General features: G+C 36.1%; 2 protein-coding genes across 2 annotated transcripts; both read left to right on the top strand.

Moving 5' to 3' along the window:
• Positions 1-6,345: 6,345 nt before the first annotated feature.
• LOC141713780 (uncharacterized) lies at positions 6,346-7,023 on the top strand. The gene is made up of 2 exons (XM_074517354.1): positions 6,346-6,636; positions 6,748-7,023. Exons 1-2 carry the CDS (start codon positions 6,346-6,348, stop codon positions 7,021-7,023), a joined length of 567 nt encoding a protein of 188 aa, XP_074373455.1.
• A 2,087-nt stretch (positions 7,024-9,110) lies between these two features.
• On the top strand, positions 9,111-9,770 carry LOC141713779 (secreted RxLR effector protein 161-like). Its single transcript, XM_074517353.1, has one exon. It carries the CDS (start codon positions 9,111-9,113, stop codon positions 9,768-9,770), a length of 660 nt encoding a protein of 219 aa, XP_074373454.1.
• The last annotated feature ends 16,450 nt before the right edge of the window (positions 9,771-26,220 follow it).

Below are 26,220 nucleotides of genomic sequence, written 5' to 3'. Positions count from 1 at the left end.
CCCCCCCCCCGCTTTTCAGTTCACTTCCCCCTTTAATTTTAGCAAAAAATTCACTTAACATATTTTCCCCCCTTTTCCAAAAAACCTCCCGCGACCCTCTCATCTCTCCCCAACCCTCACCTCTCTCGTCTCTCTCGTCTCTCTCATCTCTCTCGTCTCTCCCCTCATTCTCTCTTAGTCTCCTTACCTTTCTTCTCTCTTCTTACCTTAGTCTCTGTTAACCGTCTCTTCTCTCTTTTCTCCGAAACCCTAATTTTAGCCCCAATTCTAATTCAAGATTTGGAGCTTCAAATTAGAGCAAATTAAACTTGAAATTGAGCTAGTATCTGGAGGTTGGAGCTAGTATCTGGAGGTAGACAGCATAATAAGTTATATAGTTTCTCTTGCATTACTATTCAGATTTTCAAAAATCTGTGATGAATTTTGTGATGGTGGGTATGTCATGGCAGTTCTTTGTGGCCAGTCATTTATTTTTTAGCTTTTAACTTGATGTTATAACACCGTTTACGATTTCAGCCATTTTGAAGTTATATGTAACAAATTTGTCATTTCTTTTATGTTCGGTAAGATGTTGAAATAGTTGTTGCCTTTTTCAACTTAAACAATCCATTGGATATTTGGACCTTGGCATTCTAAATTACTATGGTTTGTGGATGACTTTTTGATTTTTATTCAATAACTTGCATCCTTACCATGCAGGAGATGTATACTCACATTGGGCCTCAATTCCGTGATGAGCTCTTGCGTCATCATCTTTCTACATCAATGGTAATTGTTATGTTTATATTCAGCAAACTTTGCAAGTGTACCCATCTTTACCAAGAGGATGACTTTTATGTTCTAGTGTCATTGCCTATTACATACGGTGATCTCGTAAAATTATTTGTTGTTTTAAGTATCGAAATCTATCGGGTTCGGGAAATAAATTGATCTTGGGGAAATTGAAAGGGCTGACGGTCAAAAAATAATATGGAAATTTTCCAAACATTGAATTGCTCATGTCGCTGTTATTATGTCATTCCTTATCGTTTTCCTTGTGCATATACATTGGCTAGTTTGGTACTTTGAAAAACTATGATGCCATTATAGATCTTTGTCCATTAAAAAATAGTCATATGCATGAATTTAAATATGCACACTTCTGCCCCCACTGAGGTCTTAACCCTCAACCTCTTGTTATCAAGACAAGATGGGTGTTCGCTATGCTGTAAGCCTGCCGATCCATTTTTTTATAAAAACAAAAGAAGTGTTACGCATTAGTAGGTATTCCCTGTTCAACCTTTTCCATACTCTACAGGTTATCTTATATAGATCAGGCTTGGTGACTGTTGCTGCCTACTTTGTCTTTGCCGCTTCCACGGCTTTCCTGCCTGACCATTCCTTCCTCACGGATCTGATCAAACCAAATTTTGATTTCTTCTATGCACTTGGTGCTGTTGGGTTAGGACTATCCATACTTTTGATACACATCTATGTAACTGAGATTAAGCGCACTCTTCAACTATTATGGGGCCTTGGTGTTTTAGGATCGATAGCAACCAGTTTCACCCTTGCTGAACCAGTTGGTCAGAACTTGGTACAATATGTAGTCAACCACCCAATTGCTGTCTGACTTATTTGTCCACTCTTTGCTGCATTCACGGGGCTTGTCTTTAAGGAAGGTAATTTGCTCATTCTTTGTTGTGTGCTTGATTCGTAATTTCTGATATCTACATTTAAAATAATGATTGGTGTATGATTCTTTTCTACAAATGAAATGGATGGCTACTTTTTCCTTAACTATTGAATATAATATCTATAGAGGTCAGTTATTTATTAATGAAGCTTGAAATGAAAAATGAACACAGTTTTTACTGTTGTTTCTTAAAAAATATTCAGCTCTATACCAGGTGCCAGGTTGAGTGTTTCAGATAATGATTATCAAAAGCGATCTTTAGAATTAGTGTAATGTGCAGGGGCTATATTATTTTAGGTCTCTCCAATGTTAATTTATCATGTTAAATGATATACCGATTCCTTTTATTAATGGACCAGGGCTTTGCTATGGGAAGTTGGAAGCTGGAGTTCTTACATTTGTAGTTCCTGCAGTTCTTTTAGGGCACTTGGTAATTTTCCGTACCCAACTAACCTTTCCATTTCTTGAACATTTGTTAAAATAATGAGTATTTACTTTGTTGAAGTTGTACACTGACACTTATTAGTTTAGAAACTTTGATAGGAATTTGATCAAAAACCTTGACCTATCTGCTAGAGTAATTCCAAACCTCTCATGTAACAGAAAACAGAACCACAAACAGTTTCTTATAATTAACACAGAATAAAACCTCCTTTAATTCATTGAGATTTTCAGTTGTATTCAGTTATGATTGTTGTTTGATTTGAACTAACGAAATTGCTAATGTTTTCTTTAAACTCAGTACTTCATTATTTAAGTTATGAATTGGAAAAGTTTTTCCTCTCTTCCGGACTTTGAGATGCTCAATTGCAATGTGTTCTTTAAAAATAAGTTATCCTTTTAACCTATATGGTGATTTTGCCAATCCTCGATCATCTTGGAGTTAATCACATGATATTATTATAAACACCATTTATTTGTCTATCATAAATGAAGAATATATTTAGTTCTGAAACATAATAGACAGAATATGTATCTAATTTTGAAGTCTGAGATGGTAAATTATTGCACCATCTATGCTTCCTATGCTGACTATGGGTTATTTTGGAAATACAGACAAGTCTAATGGATGATGGACTTAAGACTACTTTACTTGGTCTATGGATGGCACTCTTTGTGGTGTTTGCTGGACGGGAGTTCACTCAGCCAATTAAGGTAAATCCTTCATTTACTCCAGATGTTCTTAAAAAATAGATTTTATGCCATTTCTTACAGATTTTGTTTGCCACTAAAGGACGATATTGGTGACAAGTCGGTCTTCATATTCAATTCTCTTCCAGAAGAGGAGAAAGAGCTTTTGATTGAGAAATTGAACAGCAAACTTATGTAGACAATCTTGATAAAAGGGTAAAAGACTGAAAGTATAGTTAATTTGTTAATCATATTTATAGGATGTTTTCCTGTAATGTTATACATCTTGTAATTCCCAGACTTTATCAACGCTCTACACGATCTTTGTGCATGTTTACTATTGAGATTGATATAATTTTACAGGGTCATGCATGGAGTGTAAATAGGTTAAATAGGTGTACCTTGTACCCCCACATGAATGTTCTTTTATTAAGATGGCGCTATATATATAACTTACAATGTTGTATGATATATTCACTGTCTATCCTTTGATAATGTTTCAACATTTTTACATTTTGTTAGTTCTTTCACTTCATGGCCTAAAGTTTGTATAAAAGTCTGAGCTTGCCCTGCACTGAATCAATACAAGTTCAATATTGAGCACTGAAAGCTTAGCTCTAATTTTGTTGTGCTTTAGACACAGACATTTTTTAATAGATAGGATTCATCTACTCCCACCTCACTACGACATGGCATCTCGAGGGGAATCAAAGCCTTCACAGTCAACTATTTTATGTCCGAGTGGATCTTCTTCATATAAAAAACTCCATCTGTCCCTAGTAGGGAGCCTCCAAGTTCTTCAGCTGATGCCAATGTAAGTACATTCCCAGTGGAATTTCCTACTGTATCACTTCTCAATTTACTGTTGGATCTGGTATTATAGGAATCTTCCTCCAGATGCTGTCTACCTCCAGATACTACCTCCAGATACTATCTGGTGGTACATATTAACTAGTCAAATATGTTTAGAATGTTGGATGTAATAACTTTGGAATTTGGGTTTTATTATTTTTAGTTGGGATGTTTATTTTAAACTTGGAAAGTAATGTCCGAATTGAGCTCTTGTTGGAATGGATGTTAGTAAATTTTGTATCAATGTATACCTCTATGTTTTTACAAATTTGATTGGATGTATTGCATATTGTTGGTATTTTTCTGGCTGAAAATGCAATTGGTTCCCTGGGCAAATGCAATTTATAGTACATTAACATCAGAATGGTAATTTAAAACCGATGTAAAAATGAACAAAAGATATCAGGTGAAACAATATTAAAAGAAAAAGAACTACAAAAACCAATGTCAAATAGTCATTTGACATCGATTCTGTAAAAAAATCAATGTATTTTAAGCCAAATAACATCGAATTTTTAATAGCTGGTGTCTTAAATTTTATAATATTAAAGATTAAACATTGGTTAGAAAAAAACACTGATGTTAAACAAAAGGATTTAACATCACAAAACGAACGAAACCGATGTCTAACCCAGTATTTTACATCGGTTGATAAAAGTACCCGATGTCTGATGGACCATTTCACATCGGTCATACAACATAACCGATGTCTAATCTAGACTTTCACATCGGTTTGTTCGAAAGATTTTAAAAAAATGTTTTTTATAGCTTGTAGGTTTCATGTTTTAATCGATAATTACCCCATAATATACTCATATTCACCTAGAAATACTGTAATATAAGCTGAAATTTGTTGCAAAAACATTAGAATTATTCTTAAAACTGATGTATAGCACTGTAATAGACATCGGATGTGAACCGATGTCAAAGGCTGATGATATTTAACATCACACGCGAAGACATCGGTTCAGTTTTTTTTAACATCGGTTCAGAACCGATGTCTGATCCCATATTTCAAGTAGTGGCAAATAAGTATAATGTGGTAGGGGATGTGGGATAAATTATTGTGGACTAGTTTTGTTATTGAGGGGTAGTTTGGAGACTCTATTTAATATTTGCCTTTGCATTTCTAGTTCTGAGGAATTATTTTGTATATTTAGGCAGTTCTGTGTATGGCTAGATGATTGGAGTCTTATTAGAAGCATCTCGGTCAGACTACGACTTTTGTGACTCATTAAAGTTGGATCTAATATTACAGCGCATAATATTGACACTTTATTCCTGTTTAGTGGAGGTAACACTCGGTAAGATTTTGGACCTTGTAGCGAGACACAGGGTTATTGGACGTTTGCTCAATCTCAATTCTCATTGATGGTTCAGTAAGTTATTTTCTTATGTTTTTAGTTATCTTTTCTTAACATATTTGTTTTACTTCTATGCATTGTTAGTAATACTATGTTTTTCAAAATTTCACATCCACTAAAAGTATTGCTATCAATAGGTAGCCGAGTATAATATTAATGTTCTTGAAATCTATTATTTTAATATTGACAGGTATCCTAGTACCTGACAGTTGCTATTAATTTTAATTTTGGGCATTTTTTGTGAAATGTTTAATATTGAGTTGATGCCTGGTAACTTGTGTTGGTTTTAATCTTAAGCTTGTCTAAATATTTATTTATATTTGTGTGTGTTTGTTTTGTGTCAACAGCTTGTTATGACTTGGTCATATAAGTTGTGGAGTCATTTTAGGAGAGTACTTGAATAATGGTAAGTAGTGGAGTAGTTTTAGGAATATAGTTCCTATTTCCTTGCAATTAGTTTCTGTTTGTATTTTTCATATATTTGTAATATTGCTGATGAATAAAGATGACACAGACTTAGCAGCACTTTGTTTTTCTCAATTTCAAACATACAGTATACTTCCATATATATCAGGTGGGCATTCCTATAACAAGAATTGGTATTGGAGCCTGGTTGCGTGGTGAATGGCCAAATATATGCCCAAAACTGCAGAGATGGAGCCGAGCAAAATCAAGGAAGGTGGAGTGGGTCTGAGTTATCCGATGTTGACAAAGAGAAACTATGCTTCGTGGTCCATAAAGATGAAGGTGAATATGCAGGCACATGGTGTGTGGGAAGCTATTGACCCCAAGGACCCCAAGGGGAAAGTTGTTGAAAAAATCGATAAGGTTGCTTTGGCAGTGATTTACCAAGGTGTACCGGAAGACAATTTGTTGTTGTTGGCGGAGAAAAACACAACAAAGGAAGCTTGTGATGCGATCAAGACTATGTGTCTCGGTGCAGATCGTGTAAGAACAACCAAGATACAAACTCTGAAGGCAGAGTTTGAGTCATTGACAATGAAAGAGATAGAGCAAATTGATGAGTTCAGTATGAAACTTAACGATTTGGTGACAAACATCAGGGCTCTAGGTGAAGAAGTTCAAGAGAGTTATGTGGTGAAGAAATTGTTGCGAGCTGTTCCAACAAAATTCTTACAAATAGCTTCAATGATTGAGCAGTTTGGTGATGTTGAACATATGACTATTGAGGAAACTGTTGGGTCCTTGTAAATTTATGAAGAGAGATTGAAGGGATCGAACAACTACGGAGGAGGTGGGAGTCAGCTGCTGCTCACAGAAGAAGAATGGACGAGGAGGGAAGCTAATGAGGGAAAGTTGCTGATGACTCGAGAAGACTGGGCAAGACGAAACAACAGAGGAAGTGGTGGTACTTTCGCTAATCAGAGGAGTCCTAACAAGGAAGGGGGACGACTGGTTCGTGATAGATCCAAAGTTAAGTGTTTCAATTATCACATGGATGGGCATTTTGCAATTGACTGTACTAAGCCCAAACGCACTAGAGATCAAAAGGCTGAGGTTAACATGGCTCACATTGATGATGATGAACTTGCGTTGTTGTTAACGGAGCATGGAAACAAGGATGTGAACATGATGTTGCTGAATGAGGAGAAGGTCACACCAAAACTGAACTTACGTGGTGACGAGAAATCTAGTGACTCTAATATCTGGTACCTAGACAACGGTGCAAGCAATCATATGACGGGATAAAGATCAAAATTCAAGGTATTGGATAAAAGTGTCACAGGCCAAGTTAAGTTCGGTGATGGGTCGATGGTTGAGAAAAAAGGAAATGGCACGGTGAGCTTAAAGTGTAAAACTTGCGAGGAACGTGAACTACAGGAGGTATTCTTTATTCCATCTCTGTGCAATAGCATAATTAGTCTTGGACAATTATCAGAAGCTGGAAATAAGGTTGTGTTAAATGGGGATTTTCTGTGGGTCTATGAAATAAGGGAAATTATTAATGAAATTCAAGAGATCGGCAAATCGATTATATAAGATAATTATAGAAAGTGTTGAATCAAAATGCTTGCTGTCAAGGTCGATTGAAAATGCGTAGTTATGGCATACTCGTTTGGGACATATCAATTTTAAGGCCATGGAATTGATGTCCACAAATGAAATGGTGCTTGGATTCCTGAAGATTGTACCCCCGAAGATGACATGTATAGGTTGTTTGATGTCAAAACAGACTCGAAAGCCATTTCCTGTCAAGTCTAAATATTTAGCTAGCAAGGTGCTTGAACTCGTTCATGGTGACATATGTGGCCCGATTACTCCTTCCACTCATGCTGGTAACCGCTATTTCATGCTTCTTGTTGATGATTATTCACGGGTTATGTGGGTTTATCTGTTGAAGAATAAGGATGAGGCGTTTGGCGCATTCAAAAAAATTCAAAGCTAAGGTTGAGAGTGGTACGGAACAGAAGATCAGAGTTTTCCGAACAGATCGTGGGGGGAGTTTAACTCAAAAATGTTTGTTGATTTCTGTGAAGAAAACGGGATTGTGAGGCATCTTACGGCTCCATACACTCCACAACAAAATAGCGTCGTGGAGCGTAGGAACCGAACTATTGTAGAGATGGTGAGAAGTTACTTGAAATAGATGCATATGCCAGCTAACATTTTGGGGTGAGGCAGTAAAACATACTGTCTATGTGTTGAATAGGATGCCAAAGCGAGCATTGTCAGGAGTGACTCTATACGAGGCCTGGAAAAATGAGAAACCTAATATTGGGCACATCAAGGTCTTTGGGTGTAAAGCTTACATGAAGGTGCCAAGTAAATTGACAAAGAAATTAGATGATCGAAGTTTGAGTGTTGTGAATTTTGGCAAGGAACCGGGAACAAAGGCGTACCGATTGTACGACCCTAAAAGCAACAAAGTTTTGGTTAGTCGAGATGTTGTTTTTGCTGAGACAGAAGTGTGGTCATGGGAGAAACAAGAGAATGGAAAAGAGTCGCAACAAGGAAAATTAATTATGATGGGAGTAGGGGTGCACGATGAAGACTAGGTAAATGATGGAGTTATGAACGAAAATGGTGTTTTTGACAGTCCAGTAAGACAAGAACGAGGTGAAGTGCGGTCTTTCGAGGACGAAAATGTTGATGGAAGCACAAAACCAAAAAATTACCGGAGTCTGACTGATATATATCGTAATTTAGAGCCTGTCGAGTTGCATGAGGATTTACAGCTCATGGGTGTTGAAGAACCAATCAACTTCAATTAGGCCAACAAAGAAAAATGCTGGAGACTAGCTATAAAGAATGAGATCGAGGCTATACAAATAAACTGAACATGGGAATTCACAGACCTTCCAAAAGGGCAAAAAGTGATTAGATTGAAATGAATATTTAAATTAAAGCGTGATGCAGATGGGAGTATCGTGAAGCATAAAGCTCGTCTGGTAGAAAAGGGCTACTCGCAAGAATACGGTGTCGATTTTGATAAAATATACGCACCTGTTATGAGACTCGAAATAGTATGTATGTTGTTGGCACTTACTGCAAAGAACACATGGCAGGTGCATCACATGGATGTGAAGAATGCTTTTTTAAATGAGGAGATATATGAAGAGGTTTATGTGATGCAACCGGAGGGATTTGAGAAAAAGGGTCAGGAATCGAAGGTGTACAAACTTCTCAAGGCCTTGTATGGTCTTCGTCAAGCCCCTCGGGCATGGTATTCAAAACTGAACAGGTGTTTGGAGAAGCTTGGATTTCAAAAATGTCCTTATGAGCATGCTGTATATACCAGGAAAGATGAAGGTAAAACTCTTGTGGTGGGTGTTTATGTTGATGATCTTTTAATTACAGGCACTAGTGTTGATATTATCAAGGAGTTCAAATAGGAGATGAGTAAACACTTCGACATGAGTGATCTTGGAAAACTTACCTATTATCTCGGGATAGAGGTTGAACAGGGAAACGACTTCATTTAGTTAAAGCAGTCGGCATATGCTTGTAAAATACTTGAAAAGGCGGGGTTATCGGATTGCAATCCATCAAAATACCCTCTAGATCCTAAGGAACAGATTCCTAAGGATGAAGGGGGTAAATTGATCGATGTGACATAATTCAAAAGTATGATTGGTGGCTTAAGATACTTGGTACATACTCGATCGGATATTACATTTGTAGTGGGCATTGTTAGTCGATTCATGGAACATCTTACTGTTATGCACATGAATGCAGCAAAACGCATTCTCAGGTATATTAAAGGGACAATAGACTATGGATTGGTGTATTCGAGGGAGAATGGTAATAACATGCTGACAGGATATTCCTACAGCGATCTGGCTGGTAACATTATTGATCGGAAAAGCACTGGGGGAGTTGCATTTTATCTGAATGACAACCTTATTACTTGGATCTCTCAGAAGCAAAAGTGTATAGCATTGTCGTCGTGCGAAGTCGAGTTCATGGCGGCAACAGTAGCAGCATGCCAAGGGATCTGGTTACGCAATTTGTTGAGTCAAATAACAGATGAGAAGGTTGGTCCAGTTACTCTGTTTATCGATAATAAATCAGCCATAGATTTGGCCAAAAATTCGATGTTCCATGGTCGTAGCAAACACATCGATATACGATACCACTTTATATGTGAGTGTGTTGATCGTGGTGAAATAGTGGTGAAGCATGTAGCTACAGAAAATCAGAGGGCTGATATATTGACAAAGGCGCTTGCAACGGTGAAATTTGAGCGCATGAGGAAGCTGTTAGGAGTGAAGGAGTTGTCTCGATAGATGCCTCGACAAGCTTAGATTATGGGGGAGATTGTTGGTTTTAATCTTAAGCTTGTCTGAATGTTTATTTATTTTTGTGTGTGTTTGTTTTGTGTCAACAGCTTGTTATGACTTGGTCATATAAGTTGTGGAGTCATTTTAGGAGAGTACTTGAATAATGGTAAGTAGTGGAGTAGTTTTAGGAATGTAGTTCCTATTTCCTTGCAATTAGTTTCCATTTGTATTTTTCATATATTCGTAATCTTGCTGATGAATAAAGATGACACAGACTTAGCAGCACTTTGTTTTTCTCAATTTCAAACATACAATTTACTTCCATATATATCAGGTGGGCATTCCTATATCAGTTTTCTTAACATATTTGTTTTACTTCTATGCATTGTTAGTAATACTATGTTTTTCAAAATTTCACATCCACTAAAAGTATTTCTATCAATAGGTATCCGAGTATAATATTAATGTTCTTGAAATCTATTATTTTAATATTGACAGGTATCCTAGTACCTGACAGTTGTTTTTACTTTTAATTTTGGGCATTTTTTATGAAATGTTTAATATTGAGTTGATGTCTGGTAACTTGTATGTATTATGATTCATATTCAAATTGATGCCTTGAGGTATAATTTTACTACTTAAACGATATTGTTTTTCACATTCATGTTAGATGGCAATTTGGAGAGAGGTTTCATTTCTTGCACTATATTCCTGTTGGCTTCCAAGTATTAGGACGAATGGGAAACCTGAGACCAGGCACTAGAAAGCTAGAAAGCCAACCCTACCAGCATATGCAGATGACCCTGCTTCAGCTTTAAAAACTAATCTATGTAATTAAGTGAACCGAACAGGAGGATGCAAGTTCGATGATCTGTTGTTTAGCCCTTAGTGAGATGTAGCTGGGTCGGCCAGATTTCCCATGTTACGAAATTCTTAGAGCTATGCTGACTGGTTTTATTAATTCACTGATGTTCTTTCAATTCAAGATTTTGGAGACAATTTCAGGAAAGCTTGGGCACCAAATTAAATATGAGTACCGCTTATCATCCACAGAAGGACGGGAAAAGTAAAAGAATAATCCAAATAATTGAAGATATGTTACAGGAATGTGCAAAAGACCTTGAAGGTAATTAGGATGAATATATATCGTTGGTGGAATTTTCATATAACAACAGCTATCATGCAAGCATTGGGATTCCACCTTATGAAGTTTATACAGAAAGAAGTGCAGATCACCCGTGTATTGAGACGAAGTTGGGAATCACAAATTTCTAGGACTAGAATTGATTCAGCAGGTAAAAGAAAAAGTAGAGCTTATTCAAAAGCGACTAGAAGTAGCCCAAAATCAACAAAAAAATACGCGGATCAAACTAGAAAGATATAGAATACCGGGAAGGAGAGCATGAGTTACTGAAGGTATCATCTTGGAAGGGATTAACCAGATTTGGAAATAAAGGCAAATTGAAGCCACGATACGTTGGTCCATTTGAGATATTAAAGAAAGTTGGAATGGTCGCATACGAGTTAGCCTTACCGCCCCTTATGCAGCATATCTATAACGTGTTTCATGTATCAATGTTTAAGAAATATAATCCGGATTCTAAGCATGTAATAGAATATGATCCGATAGAGTTTTAAGCTGATTTGTCATATGTCGAAGAACCAATAAAAATTCTCGATCGGCAAGAGAGAGTACTGAGAAATAAGTTTGTACCTTTAGTACGAGTTTTGTGGAGAAATCCTATGGTTGAGGAGTCAACCTGGGAACTTGATAGTGAAATATTGGAAAAGTATCCCCATTTATCCTCTTAGAGAGATTCTGAGGACAGAATCCTATTAGGGGGGATGTAAAGGTTAAGATATGTTAGGTCACACACACTGTAGAAGGGGGTTGAATACAGTGTATAGCACAATCAAATCAAATTTAAAGAACACAAGTAACATAAAACAAACTTTATTAAACTCTGTTACAATGTAGAACTATCCTCTCTCAGTGATGAACAAATTATCACGAGAGTTGCTAGGGTTACAATGAATAATATTCTCGATAATGATAACACTTATAGTGTAAACCCTATGTCTGTGTTTATATACTACACAATTACAAGATAATCGCTAATTGATATGGAATTTAATTTTGCTTCCTAAAATATATCAATCAGATATCTTTTCTTCCAAATATTCTATTCTTCATAGAATTCCTTCTTCATGCATATCTATTCTTGCGTTTGTCTTGATCTTCTTTCCTTTCAATCAACCATCTTCCTTATCTGAAAGTTTCCTCTATGTCCTGATATTATCTCCTAATAAATATCTCCTGAACCTTAAGTACTGATAACTTAAGTTCTGTCTTCAGTATAAGTGTTGATATCTAGTTAAGTACTAATTTGTCTCGTTTAAGTAAGATCTGAAAGCTAAACACAAATCATTTAGACATGACATTATCAAATATATCTAACAATCTCCCCTAACTTGTAAGTTAGCATAATATACAAGTTTAATAGATATTTGATGATGTCAAAAACATTAAGTACAAATGCTTGAAAATTTAACTAGATAACTATAACTTACAGTCCTTAAAGCTTTACCAACTTTAACTTCTAATAACAACTTCAGTCTGTACACACATCAGAATTTGAGCAGTTGTAGATCTTGACTTGGCTTCACTTTCTGATTTCTTCGATGTCAGGAGTTGTTCTGAGATAGTTCATTAACAAACATCTCTCAGCATATCTGAGTTCATCAATCATCCTCCTTTTAGCATTTTTAAGCTCTGCAGTATCTTCACCAGTTTGGAAGATAACATATCTGAGATCATTAATTTTTGCTTTTCTCAACTCCTGATCTAGTCTGATGATATAGGCTTTGTCAGACTCTAGATTGAATTTAAGTCCCTTAATACTAAGATATGTTCTGATCTTTGCAGTATTAGGTTTCATATCAACAATATCACCCTTGTGATCTATGTACTTGGGATAGTATGTACTGTCAGACTTTACAGAATAAAGCTTCTTCTGTCTCTGAATTTGAGTCTTCAAATAATTTGCAGCAATTTTTGTTAATCTGTCCTTCACTTGAAGTAAGAATAAAACATGTTCTAATTCCTCAAAATACTTCAGTTGTATAGCATTTTCCCTTATATGGTAAACCCTTCCATCTGTCATGAAATATAACAAGATTTGTTCTTTCAAGAAGGTATGGTAGACCATCTGTACAGATTCAAGTTGATTCAATCTTTCAGGAGTTGCTCCAATACCTGGTTCACTTAAGGAAATTGGATCATTGGTTGTGTTCTGCACTCTTCTTTCATCAGCACTACCCAATCCAGATTTATATCTTGCTTCCTTTCCAGTAACCACTCTTTCTTCAAAACCACCTGCTGTAGTCTTCAAGGGTTGAGTCTGTTTGGCTTTAGTGAATCCTGGTATTAGTAACTTTGAGGATTTAACATGAGCAATCTCAGAGGTTTCCTTTGACTTATCTTCTGATATCAAGCCAACTTGAGCTATGAAAGAGGTTGCTTGCTTCATAGTCATATCAGAACTAACCATATCTTGACTCTGAACAACTTGAGCCATGTCAGAGGTTATCTTGGAAATCTTCCTTGAAGTCAGAGTAAGATCAGCATCTTCATCAGAAATTTCCTCATCCATAGGAGGCACATAAACCTTTACAGGTTCACCAACTTTTTCTTTGCCCTTGGACCTTGGATCTATCTGCAATTGTGATATAGCTTTAGTGACCATATGATTTGTCCTTTCTTTTATCACAATGCCTTTAGTCGTAGGAAGTTTCTTTTTAACAATAGAAGCTTCAGATTTGGAGTTGACCTTTTCTAACTTGAGTCTAGCTTCTTCTTTCATTAGACTCTCAAAGTCCATTCCTGGATTTTCTTTTAGAAATAACTGTCTTGAAATTTCTTCATCAAGTTCCAAAAGTTTATCAGAACTTATCCTTTTACCAGTATCAGAAGTTATTCTTCTCCCAGTATCAGAACTTGTTCTATTTCTTGTAGTTCCAGTTCTACTTGATGAGATACCTCCACCTTGACCATGACCTCCACTCATTCCAGAGTTTTCCAGGTCATTACCATCCTTTCCCTTCAGTGTCTTATCAGGTTTGCATTTGGACTTAATTACTTTCTCCCCCTTTCTGGCATCAGCATGTAAAAGAAGATAGAGAAGCAATTCCACTGAGGATTGGATCTCATTGAGTTGAGATTGCTGAGAAGCTTGATTTTTCAAAATTTCATCAATCTGAGACTATTGCTTCTCTTGGGTTTTCTCAATGTTGGTAATTTTGTCAAAAGAAGCCAACTTGACAGCTGTATCTTGCTGATTTAAGGTTTCTTGAATCTTGTCCACCTTGGCCTGAGTTACAGAGTGTTGACCTTGAAGGTGCCTTGTACTAAGTGCGGTAACTCTTAGCTGAGTTTTGAAATCATCATTAACTAGCATCTCATCGGCTTTTACCAAGTGATCAACAAGAATCTTTTCAGAAGGAACAAAGGTAACTGTGTTCCACTCCTTAGTCCACTCCTGTCCTCTAGGAGTTTCACTCCAAGGTACTGGTGCTTCCCCTGTAACAAACTTTTTGACTATCTCAACTTTTGAAGAAGCTTGTAGAGGTGCATGTCCAGAAGGACCAGCTGCACCAGCATCTATAATTGTAGCAGCATTACCAGTAACATCAACATTTGCAGCATCAAAACTTACAGAGTCAACATCTTCAGCATCCTCTGATAAAATAACAGTATGAGAAGCTATGGAGTCTTCCACATCATCCTCTAAGTGCTGATCTCCAACTAAGTTCTGATCAACATCCATATTTTGATGCTCACCTAAAATCTGATCTTCAGTATCTAGATGCAGAGAAGGTGTTGTAGGAAATTATGAATTAAAATCAAAATCAGGAATTGGTGTTGTTGGTGGAGTGACTTGAGTTGGTGGAGCTTCTAGATACAAAACCTGAGGCACTTCCAAGTTATGTATGTCAATTTCATCCCTTGACCCCTGGTTATCATCATGTACTGGAGATACTGGAGGTGTAGGAATGTGAGTAGTTTCTGGCTCATGCAGTGGAGAGTGATGAGTTGCATGAGGATTTGGATCAGAACTAGGAGAATTGTGAGCTTCGACAGAGTCTTGTGAGATCAGAGATTCCTGATCCCCTTCTTTAGCTGCTGCTTCCATTCCTTTACCAGAATCTTCAGGCCTTTTTGCCAATGTTTTGAAACTTTTAGCTTTTAAGGTGACTTTAGGAGTTGTATAATCAGAATTACACTTTCTAAGCCTTTTTAGGGGCCTAGAACTCCCAATATCAATATCCTCCTGAGAAGAGACTTTCTCAGCTTCTCGAACAACAGGTTCTGATACAGGAACCTGTTCCTCGGCATCTGATTCATATCGCAGAATAAATCTCCTTCTCTTCTGTTGTGTCTGAGGTACTTTCTTAGTCCTCTTAGGTTTGGAAGATGAAGGCTGCACTGTAGGTTCTGAAGTTTGAGGTGGAGAAGTTTGAGGTGGTTGAGTAGAAGTTGTAGGTGTTGATGGATGAGGTGTAGACGGTTGGACATCAGGACATAATGCATTATATTTAACAGGATTTAATGCGCACACGAAACAAGTAAAAAATATTGTGCATAGACGAGTACCACTAACCCAAATTATGTTGACTGTTAATGTCTCACCCAAACATATTCTGATTTTAAATAAGACTGTTTCAAATTTTAACCACAAATAAGTCAAGTAAAGAATCAGAATGTAATATCAGAACTTAGACTTCTATCAGAACTTAACAGTCATCAGAACATTATTCCTTAACTCGAAAACTGAATGCCTATTTCTGTAATTCGTCACACAAATTCTGATTTCGTTTCTTCAGAACTTAATCATCAGAACTTCCATCATTACATGTCCTCAGAATTTATGCAACTGACAATTAAACGTTCATCTAAAACAACATTTATCACCACAGTAATTTTCATCATTCATATGGAGTGTATGTGTGTGCAGTAAGCTAAATATCAAATAATGATTAAAGTCTGATTCACTTCAGTATATCTTAGAAATAAGGCATAACTACGAACTTTACTCAAAATTTGTCATGATTCTGAAGTCTAATTTAGAATGAGTTCATGCATGAATCCACCTCAACTGTTTTCTGCTCATTTTATGCATCTTTTGAAATTCCATTTTACAGTGGCTTCTCAGTGTAAGTGAGTCACGACTGCTTATCAGAATTTATGCTATTTTCAGAGTATTTCTCCAGTAATCATAGAGTGTGAAAAGTCACCAAGAAAATATTTATTTTGCTTTTCTGATGCATATTACTTAATACCAGCAATGCACTTGGGTCTTCCCTTCCATATTTTTACTCTAGATCTCAAAGGAGTGCCTGATTTTTATTTCTTTTTCTTTTCCTTTTCTTTTGATAAGTGAGGCTTATCAGCACTTAGTAGATTCACCAGATTTACTAACATCCGAACTTAACAGATAAGAAGTACTATTCCAGTTTGTGATTTAGTAATGAGATACACAAAGTAAACTTCAACTAAGCTCAGTATCAGAATTTGCTTGTGTTAAGAGATTTCCACATAAACAATTACTTTAAACATGGGATCTTTAGTACATTAAAGACTACTAGGTCAGCATCTAGCATAGTTATCCTCATTGGATTGAATAATCACAGAAATATTCATTTCACTATCAGAGTGTAGAAATTCACATCAGACAACAATCAGTACTTAAGCAATTTTCAATTTAGCACCGAATACATAAAGATAGTAATATCTGTAAATACTGATCATAAAGTCTGATGAAACAGAATCATAAACTAAACAGACTTAGAGAAAGAACATAAAACCATTCCAAGTTTATTTACCAATCTTATAAAAGTAGCTTCACACAGTGGTTTTGTGAAGATATCTGCTAGTTTTTGATCTGTTGGAACAAAGTGCAATTCCACTGTACCTTCATCCACATGTTCCCTTATGAAGTGGGAGCTAATGCTGATGTGCTTTGTCATTGAGTGTTGAACTGGATTACCTGTCATAGCAATATCACTTTGATTATCAGAGTAAATAGGGATTTTAAAGTATGTTAACCCATAATCCAGTAACTGATTCTTCATCTAAAGAATCTATGCACAACATCTTTCTGCAGTAATGTACTCTACTTCTGCAGTTCATGTGGAAATTGACTTTTGTTTCTTGGTAAACCAAGAAACCAATCTGCCTCCAAGCAATTGGCAGCTTCCACTTGTATTTTTCCTATCAATTTTGCATCCTGCAAAATCTGCATCTGAGTAACCTATTAGTTTAAAATCTGATTCTCTGGGATACCACAATCCCAGATCAGTTGTTCCCTTAAGATACTTGAAAATTCTTTTCACAACTGTTAAGTGAGGTTCTCTTGGATCTGCTTGAAATCTTGCACAAAGACAGGTAGCATACATGATATCAGGTCTACTAGTAGTTAGATAGAGTAGAGAGCCAGTCATACCTCTGTAATCAGTAATATCTACTCATTTACCAGTATCCTTATCCAATGTTGTTGCAGTGGCCATGGGAGTGGATGCACTTGAACAATCTTGCATTTCAAATTTCTTCAGCAAATTTCTGGTGTACTTGGTTTGACAAATAAAAGTGCCTTCTTCATTCTGCTTGACTTGAAGGCCCAGAAAATAGCTAAGTTCCCCCATCATACTCATTTGATATCTTGACTGCATCAGTTTGGCAAACTCCTTGCAAAGTTTGTCATTTGTAGAACCAAAAATGATACTATCAACATATATCGGCACCAAAAGTAAGTCTTTTCCATAGTTGAGGTATAACAGTGTTTTGTCAATAGTTCCTCTGTTAAATCCACTTTCCAGAAGAAACTGAGCTAAAGTCTCATACCATGCTCTTGGAGCTTGCTTAAGGGCATAAAGTGCATTATCAAGCATGTACACATGATTTGGAAAGTTGGAATCTACAAAGCCTGGAGATTGTTCAACATATAATTCCTCTTCCAATTCTCCATTGAGAAAAACAGTTTTCACATCCATTTGAAAGACAGAAAACTTTTTGTCAGCAGCATAAGCCAAAAATATCCTTATGGCTTCCAATCTAGCAACTGGTGCAAATGTTTCATCATAATCAATTCCCTCCTGTTGAGAATATCCTTTTGCAACCAGTCTTGCTTTATTCCTTGTAATTATGCCATCACTATCAGTTTTGTTTCTGAACACCCACTTTGTACCAACAACAGATCTGTTCTTTGGTCTTGGCACTAGGGTCCAGACTTTATTTCTTTTAAATTCGTTTAACTCTTCCTGCATTGCTTGCACCCAATCAGCATCTTGAAGAGCTTTTTCCACTTTCTTTGGTTTAGTATGAGAAAGAAAAGAATTATAGAGACATTCACTTGAAGTAGCTGTTCTAGTTTTGACACCTGCATCAGGATTTCCAATAATTAAGTCAGGTGTATATGATTTAGTCCACTTCCTTGCAGATGGAAATTTTCTCTAGAACTGGATGCTCCCCCATGATCCATGCTATCTTTACCAACATTTTCTGATGCTCCCCCTGAAACTATGCTCTCTGAGTTGGATCCTTTAGAATTTAAGTTTTCAGAATTATCAGAACTTGGCTTATCAGAACTTGATGAATCAGATCTTGAAGAGCCAGTTGCATGTTCTGATACTTCTTGAGATGTGGTTGTATCTTCAATATGCTCCCCCTGCACAGGTGCATCTTCCTTTGGCGTAGTTACCACAGTTTCAATAACATCAGAGGTTAATCCATCAGAGTTTGCAGTATCAGGATTTAGACTGTCAGGATGTCTAGTATCAAAATTTAAGTCTTCATTTTCAAATCTCAGTTGATCATGATCATTGAAATCTTCAAGTCCAGTAATCTTCTTATCATCAAAGGAGACATTGATAGATTCCATGACAACCCTTGTTCTTAAATTGTAGACTCTGAAGGCTTTTGTGGAAAGTGGATATCCAACAAAAATTCCTTCATCAGCTTTTAAATGAAATTTGGATAGCTATTCAGGATGAGTCTTTAGAACAAAACACTTGCATCCAAATACATGAAAATACTTCAGATTTGGCTTCTTTTTCTTTACCATGTCATATGGTGTCTTTCCATGCTTGTTAATGAGTGTTGCATTATGAGTAAAACAAGCAGTCTGCACAGCTTCAGCCTACCCTGGTTCTTTTTTTCAACAACTCCATTCTGCTGTGGAGTTCCCGGAGCAAAAAATTCCTGCTTGATTCCATGGTCTTTGCAAAACTCTTCCATGATCAAACTCTTGAACTCAGTGTCATTATCACTTCTTATGATCTTCACATAATCTTTGACCAATTTATCCAGTTGCTCGACATGATCAATCAAGATAGATGTAGTTTCACTTTTTGTGTGCAAGAAATACACCCATATGTATCTGGTGAACTCATCAACTATAACCATAACATATTTCTTCTTTACAATAGACATGAAATTTACTGGACCAAATAGATCTACATGTGGTAGGTGATAAGGCTCAATAATTGATGATTCAGTCTTGCTCTTGAATGAAGATTTTCTTTGTTTTGCCTTCTGACATGAATCACAAAGGACATCAGGAGCAAATACTGATTTTGGTACTCCTCTCACAAGATCTTTCTTGACTAGTTCATTTATATTGTTGAAATTTAAATGAGAGAGTTTCTTGTGCCAATCCCAGCTTTCTTTAATTGATGCTCTACTCAACAGACAGATTACAGAACCATCAGTTTTTGTTAATAGCTTGGCTTCATAAATGTTACCATGCTTGTATCCTTTCAGAACAATTTTGCCTGTAGATTTGCTTACAACTTTACAGTGTTCTTCAAAGAAATCCACATGATATCCTCTTTCACAGATTTGACTAACACTCAGCAGATTGTGTTTAAGTCGTGAGACCAGAGCTACATCTTTAATGATGATATTCCCAAGATTGATATTGCCATATCCCCGTGTTTTTCCAATGTTGCTATCTCCATAAGAAACACTTGGGCCAGCTTTCTCCACAAAGTCTGATAGCAGGGCTTTATTTCCAGTCATATGTCCTGAACATCCACTGTCCAGAACTAGGATGTTTTTCCTGTTGCCCTTTAACTCAGCAGCTTCAGAACTCCTATCAGCATTTTCCATCAAGGCATAGTTTACCTCACTCTCAGAATCTGAAGTGTCTGTCCAGCTTATCTTCTTTGTGACAAGAGCCTTGCTTTTGTCACTCTTCACTTTCTTGCAATCAGGAGATTGGTGGCCTTTCTCACCACAGTTGTAGCATTTGACATTTGTGTAATCTCCTCTGTCAGACTTCCCTCCTTTACCTTCAGTTTTTCTAAAATTCTTCTTGTCAGAACTTGCACCTTTTCTGTAAAACTTCTTTCCCTTATTGAATTTTCTGTATGCAATCCTTGTGATTCCTTTCACCATAAGAGCACACAGCTTCATCATCTCTTCATCAGCATCCATATAAGGCAAGCTTTCAGTTTCTGAGTCATCATCACTACTAGAACTTGATGACTCAGTATCAGACTTTGTGATGAGCGCTTTTCCCTTGCCTTTCCTTGAGGTAGCTGCTTTGGGGGATTCTTCCTCAGCCTTAAGAGCAACTGTCCTTGACTTTCCTCCTTTCCTCTTGCTTCTTTATCCCATCTCAAGTTCATGAGTCTTGAGCATCCCATAAATTTCATCAAGAGTTGTTTCTTCAAGATTATAGTTGTCTCTTATTATTGTTGTCTTCAAATCCCAACTTTCAGGAAGAGCTAACAGGAATTTAAGGTTTGAATCTTCAAGATCATACTCCTTATCAACTAGTGACAAATCATTCAAGAGTTTGATGAATATGTCATATAGATCAGTCAATGACTCATTAGGCTTTGAGTCAAAGTGTTCATACTCTTGAGTGAGTATTGTCTTCCAGTTCTTCTTAATCGAATCAGTTCCCTAGCATCTTGTCTCCTAGGCATCCCATATTTCCTTTGCAGTCTTGCAGTTAATTACCCTGTATGACATTACATTATCAATGGCACTATGCAGCAAGTGTCGTACCTTAGCATCCTTAGCAATTGATGTGATATCTTTAGCAGTGTAATCACTCTTCTCCTTTGGTACAGACTTTGCAGCTTCACCTGTAACTACAACAACGAGTTTTGTTGGCTTGTGAGGTCCTTCATTGATTCTGTCGAGATATTCTGGATCTGTAGCTTCCAAAAACCTAGTCATCCTCACCTTCCATATGGGATATTCAGATGGTTTTAGTATGGGAACTCTAATAGCCTCATATCAACTATGAATTTGAGTCTTTGGAGGTTTTCAGTTTTGGTGGGCTTGGTTGGAGTTTCTGCTTCAGACATGATTGTTTTGGATCTAAAACTGTTTGTGTGTTAACAGATAGGCTCTCATACCACTTGTTAGGTCACACACACTGTAGAAGGGGGTTGAATACAGTTCATAGCACAATTAAATCGAATTTAAAGAACACATGTAACAGAAAACAAACTTTATTAAACTCTGTTACAATATAGAACTGTCCTCTCTCAGTGATGAACAAATTATCACTAAAGCTGCTAGGGTTACAATGAATAATATTCTCGATAATGATAACACTTATAGTGTAAACCCTATGTCTCTGTTTATATACTACACAGTTATAAGATAATCACTAATTGATATGGAATATGATTCTTGTTAGACAGATCAAGGCTAAACTAAAACAGGTCTCAAGTGTTTAAACTGAAATAAACAAACAGATGTATCGAAATGGATTAACCTTTTATTACGCAAAGACATTACAGATATATAGAATGACTACAGAAACAAAAACTGAAATCTAGGAGCTGCAACTACTTTCCTATTACTATTGAACTACTAAACGTTATTCCTCCACTACTGCCTACAAACTCGCTACTGCATAAAGACCACTTCCAGCTAATGACTTGATCACCAGACAAACATAATAATAGAAACAAAATGCAATATAAATGACACCAGTTTAGATTAAAAAATCCAACAAGTTCCCCCTTAATCTAAACTCATCCAGATAGGTCCTTCACACCAAGCAGCCTTCGCATCTTTTCGAATTTGAACATTACAAGAGACTTAGTCAGGATGTCAGCACGTTGTCTTTCAGAAATTATATGTTTCACCATAATTTCACCTCTATTAACACATTCTCGGATAAAATGATAACGGATACTTATATGCTTACTACGCCCATGGAACACTGGATTTCTAGCTAAATCAATTACAGATTTGTTATCTATATATAAGACCACTGGACCAGAATGCTTACCAGTTACCTCAGTTAGCAAATTCTTCAACCAAATTGCTTGACAAGCGGCTGCTGTTGACGCCATGAACTCAGCCTCACAGGAGGTCAGTGCCACACACCTCTGTTTCTGAGAAACCCACGTTATCAAACTTTCGTTGAGATAAAAAACCATACCCCCTATACTCCTCCTATCTTCTGTGTGACCTGCAAAGTCGCTATCTGAATACCCATTTAAGATGTTGTTTCCGCCATCCTTTGTATATATAAGACCAAAATTTAATGTGCCTTTTACATAACGTAGGATGCGCTTCGCTGCATTTAAATGCACAGATGTTGGTTTCTCCATAAATCTACTAATAATGCCAACATAGAATGCAATGTCGGGTCCGGTGTGGACAAGGTAACGCAGACTTCCAACCATGGATTTGAAAACCGTGGAATCCACCTCCTTTCCTCCTTCGTCCTTTGTAATTACTTCTTTAGGATCCATTGGATACCTGACCGGGTTGCACTCCGTTAAACCTGCTTTTTCCAGTATCTTTTTCGCATATGCAGTTTGTCTCAATTCTATGCAACCAGGACTCTGTTTCACTTCAATTCCCAGATAATGAGACAGCAGACCCAAGTCGCTCATTTCAAACCTTTTACTCATTTGTGACTTAAATTCATTTATAACCGTATTGCTTGTACCAATGATCAACAGGTCGTCAATATAGACAGCAATAATTAGGGTTTCTCCATCAATTTTCTTAGTGTAGACAGCATTCTCATAGGGACACCTAACAAGACCAAGTGCTTCCATGCATCCATTTAATTTTGTGTACCATACTCGGGGCGCTTTTCGCAATCCATACAACACCTTATACAATCTGTAAACCAAATGTTCTTTACCTTTTTTGACGAAACCCTCGGGTTGGGATACGTATACTTGTTCCTCAATATCTCCATTCAAGAAGGCAGTTTTCACATCGAGCTGGTGTACCTCCCAACTCTGTTTAGCAGCAAGAGCAAGTAACAATCGAACCGTTTCTAACCGACTGACTGGTTCAAAGATTTCTTCAAAATCAATTCCCTTTCTTTGTACGTAGCCTTTGGCAACAATTCTTGCCTTGTATTTTACTATCTTCCCATCTGTGTTTCTCTTCAACTTGTAAACCCACTTCAGGTCGATTGAGTTTTGTCCAGGTGGCAGCGTCGTTAATTCCCATGTATTATTTTTTTCAACTGACTCTATCTCCCTCTTCATAGCTTCTCTCCATTGGTTTTCCTTAGATGCCTGTTTGTAGCTTGAAGGTTCATCAGCTGCTACAAAAAACAATTCATCTTCTTCTAGCTCAGTTTCATCAGTGTTGGCATATATATCAGCAAGTGAACCATAAGTTTTAGCTTCATTGCTCATCCCAGATTCTGAGACTGACGTAGAGGAATTTGACGAATGTAGAGACCCTTCTGCAGCTCCAGAATTTTTTGTTTCAACGGAAGAATTTTTAGCATCGTGACTTTGTACATTTGACGAATGTAGAGACCCTTCTGCAGTTCCAGAATTTGATGTTTCAACAGCAGAATTTTCAGCATCGAGACTTTGTACATCATTTCTTTCTCCCATTTCGACTCCATTGAATTTTGCAGTACCTGTCCCCAGTACTATGAATGTATTTGCTTGTGAAGTCTGGTCTTCTATATTTTGTTTCCATAACCACGATTTCGTTTCTTCAAAAATAACATCTCGACTAACATGGACTTTCTTGTTTACTGGGTCATATAGTCTGTACGCCTTCGTTCCGGGCTCTTTCCCCAGGTGTATCACAACCTTGCTCCTATCATCCAATTTCTACATGTTTACACCAGTTATCCTCATGTGTGCTACGCACCCAAACACACGGACATGTCCAATATTAGGTTTCTGCCCTGACCATGCCTCAGACAGATCAAGGCTAAACTAAAACAGGTCTCAAGTGTTTAAACTGAAATAAACAAACAGATGTACCGAAATGGCTTAAACTTTTATTACGCAAAGACATTAAAGATATATAGAATGACTACAGAAACAAAATCTGAAAACTAGGAGCTGCAACTACTTTCCTATTACTACTGAACTACTAAACGTTATTCCTCCAATACTGCCTACAAACTCGTTAATGCATAAAGACCACTTCCAGTTAATGACTTGGTCACTAGATAAACATAATAATAGAAACAAAATACAATATAAATGACACCAGTTTAGATTAAAAAATCCAACAATTCTGCTTCCTAAAATATATCAATTAGATATCTTTTCTTCCAAGTATTCTATTCTTCATAGAATTCCTTCTTCATGCATATCTCTTCTTGCATTTGTCTTGATCTTCTTTCCTTTCAATAAGCCGCCTTCCTTATCTGAAAGTTTCCATTAAGTCCTGATATTATCTCCTGATAAATATCTCCTGAACCTTAAGTACTGATAACTTAAGTCCTGTCTTCAGTATAAGTGCTGATATCCAGTTAAGCACTGATTTGTCATGTTTAAGTAAGATCTGAAAACTAAACACAAATCATATTACACATGACATTATCAAATATATCTAACAAGATATTATGTTTGTATCATATCATAATAAAGATGAATTATGTATTTTATTATGTAATTAAGTATATTTAGTCGTAAAACCCTTGTTGTTATGTGCTACATTTGTTTTGTTTCGTCGGTGTATTTTCCAGATATTTATCAGGTATTTTAGTTTGTTTGAAATGCTTTCATATCAAAAGTTATACGACCCAAACCTTATTTTAATAGCTGATATTTCATTTAAAATAATTGCCCTAATTTTTCCTAGAATGGCTTGTATCATATCGTTATTCTTAACATCCAGTTATTTTAAGAATTTTCTCGTTTTGGGAAAAATGACTTTTCCGGGCCCCTTCGGGTGTCAAACCCACCACAATAATCATATTTTTATTTTTATAAAATTATGGGACTTTAAATTAATCCATTAATTTACATTTTTGAATTATTCAAATTTTTTGGACATTTTTGGCATATAAATTGTATATATTTAATATAAAAAATTTAAAAATTTATACTCAAAAATTATTAATTAAGGGCCAATTAATTTTTTCAGATGTATAATTAGGGTCTTAATTTTAATTACGAGTATTATTATTAAAAATCAGGAAAAAAATAAGAAATTCTTTGTTTTCCGGGCGGGGTTTCCTAGAATCGGGTCGAAGAATCAAGTAGTGAATTTGAACAATTTTGAACACCAAATTTGTTGATGTGAGTATTCAAATTGATGCTCTTGATCTGTTCTTTCAATTTCTTGCATCGATCTTATGTTTTAATCTGTTATTTTTCAATTTTTATTTTTAGGGTTTATGTTCGAATTAGGGTTTTTCGATTCTAGGGTTATTTGATTGATTTGATGGGTGATATAGCTTCTCTGTGATGTATATAGTCGATTTATGTATTCAATTTCATCAAACGATTCTTGTATGATCGAATTCGATTATTAAGGTTTATGTGAATTTTTGATTTATATATTTTTGATTTTGAGTGATATGAGGTTAGTAGGAGGCTAGGGGTTTGATTGTACATAGAAGAAGCTTTGATTTGAGCTATTAAAATCAAAAGTTCATGTATAAAGGAGTGAATTCAATGTTTCGCCGTAGTATAGTCGAGTTTCATCGGAGAAGATGATTAAGGGGTTTTTACGATTGTTTATGGCCTGAATCAGAAAGAGGAAGTGATTTGGAATTGTTGGGATTAAAAATCGTACCAAACAATTGCATTTTTGACTTGAAAATGGCTCGGCGGAATCCTGACCGTCGCCGGATTCTGGGCAAAATTCGGTCATATTCTTCATGACCTGGATTTTGACCTGTTTCACCCATTAGTTTATCCCCGTTTTGATCCATTCTGATTCAATATTATTTTCTCACAAATGTTTTTGACAAATTATTTTATTTAATTTTTATAAATTATGAAAATCAGTTTTATTTATTTAAATAAATTGATTAATTAATTTAATTAATTAATTTATTTATTTTATAAATAAATCTAAAATATGTTCTAAAATTATTTATTTTATATTTATTATTTATTTAAAAATGATTATTTATTTTTATAATTAATCAGTTTCTTTTCAATAATTCATTAAAAATTTATTTTAATTCAAAAATTATGG

The sequence above is a fragment of the Apium graveolens genome, chromosome 3 (genome assembly GCF_009905375.1).
Source record: "Apium graveolens cultivar Ventura chromosome 3, ASM990537v1, whole genome shotgun sequence".
Classification (NCBI taxonomy): domain Eukaryota; kingdom Viridiplantae; phylum Streptophyta; class Magnoliopsida; order Apiales; family Apiaceae; genus Apium; species Apium graveolens.
The sequence above is the reverse complement of the archived record's forward strand: the minus strand, read 5'-3'. Positions and strand labels throughout refer to the sequence as shown.

Bases quoted from the DNA above. Each gene is read 5' to 3' on its own strand.
- LOC141713780 (XM_074517354.1), top strand. From the start codon at position 6,346: ATGACTCGAGAAGACTGGGCAAGACGAAACAACAGAGGAAGTGGTGGT. The intron at 6,637-6,747 runs GTCACACCAAAA...TCAAAATTCAAG, and splicing joins TGTTGCTGAATGAGGAGAAG to GTATTGGATAAAAGTGTCAC.
- LOC141713779 (XM_074517353.1), top strand. From the start codon at position 9,111: ATGATTGGTGGCTTAAGATACTTGGTACATACTCGATCGGATATTACA.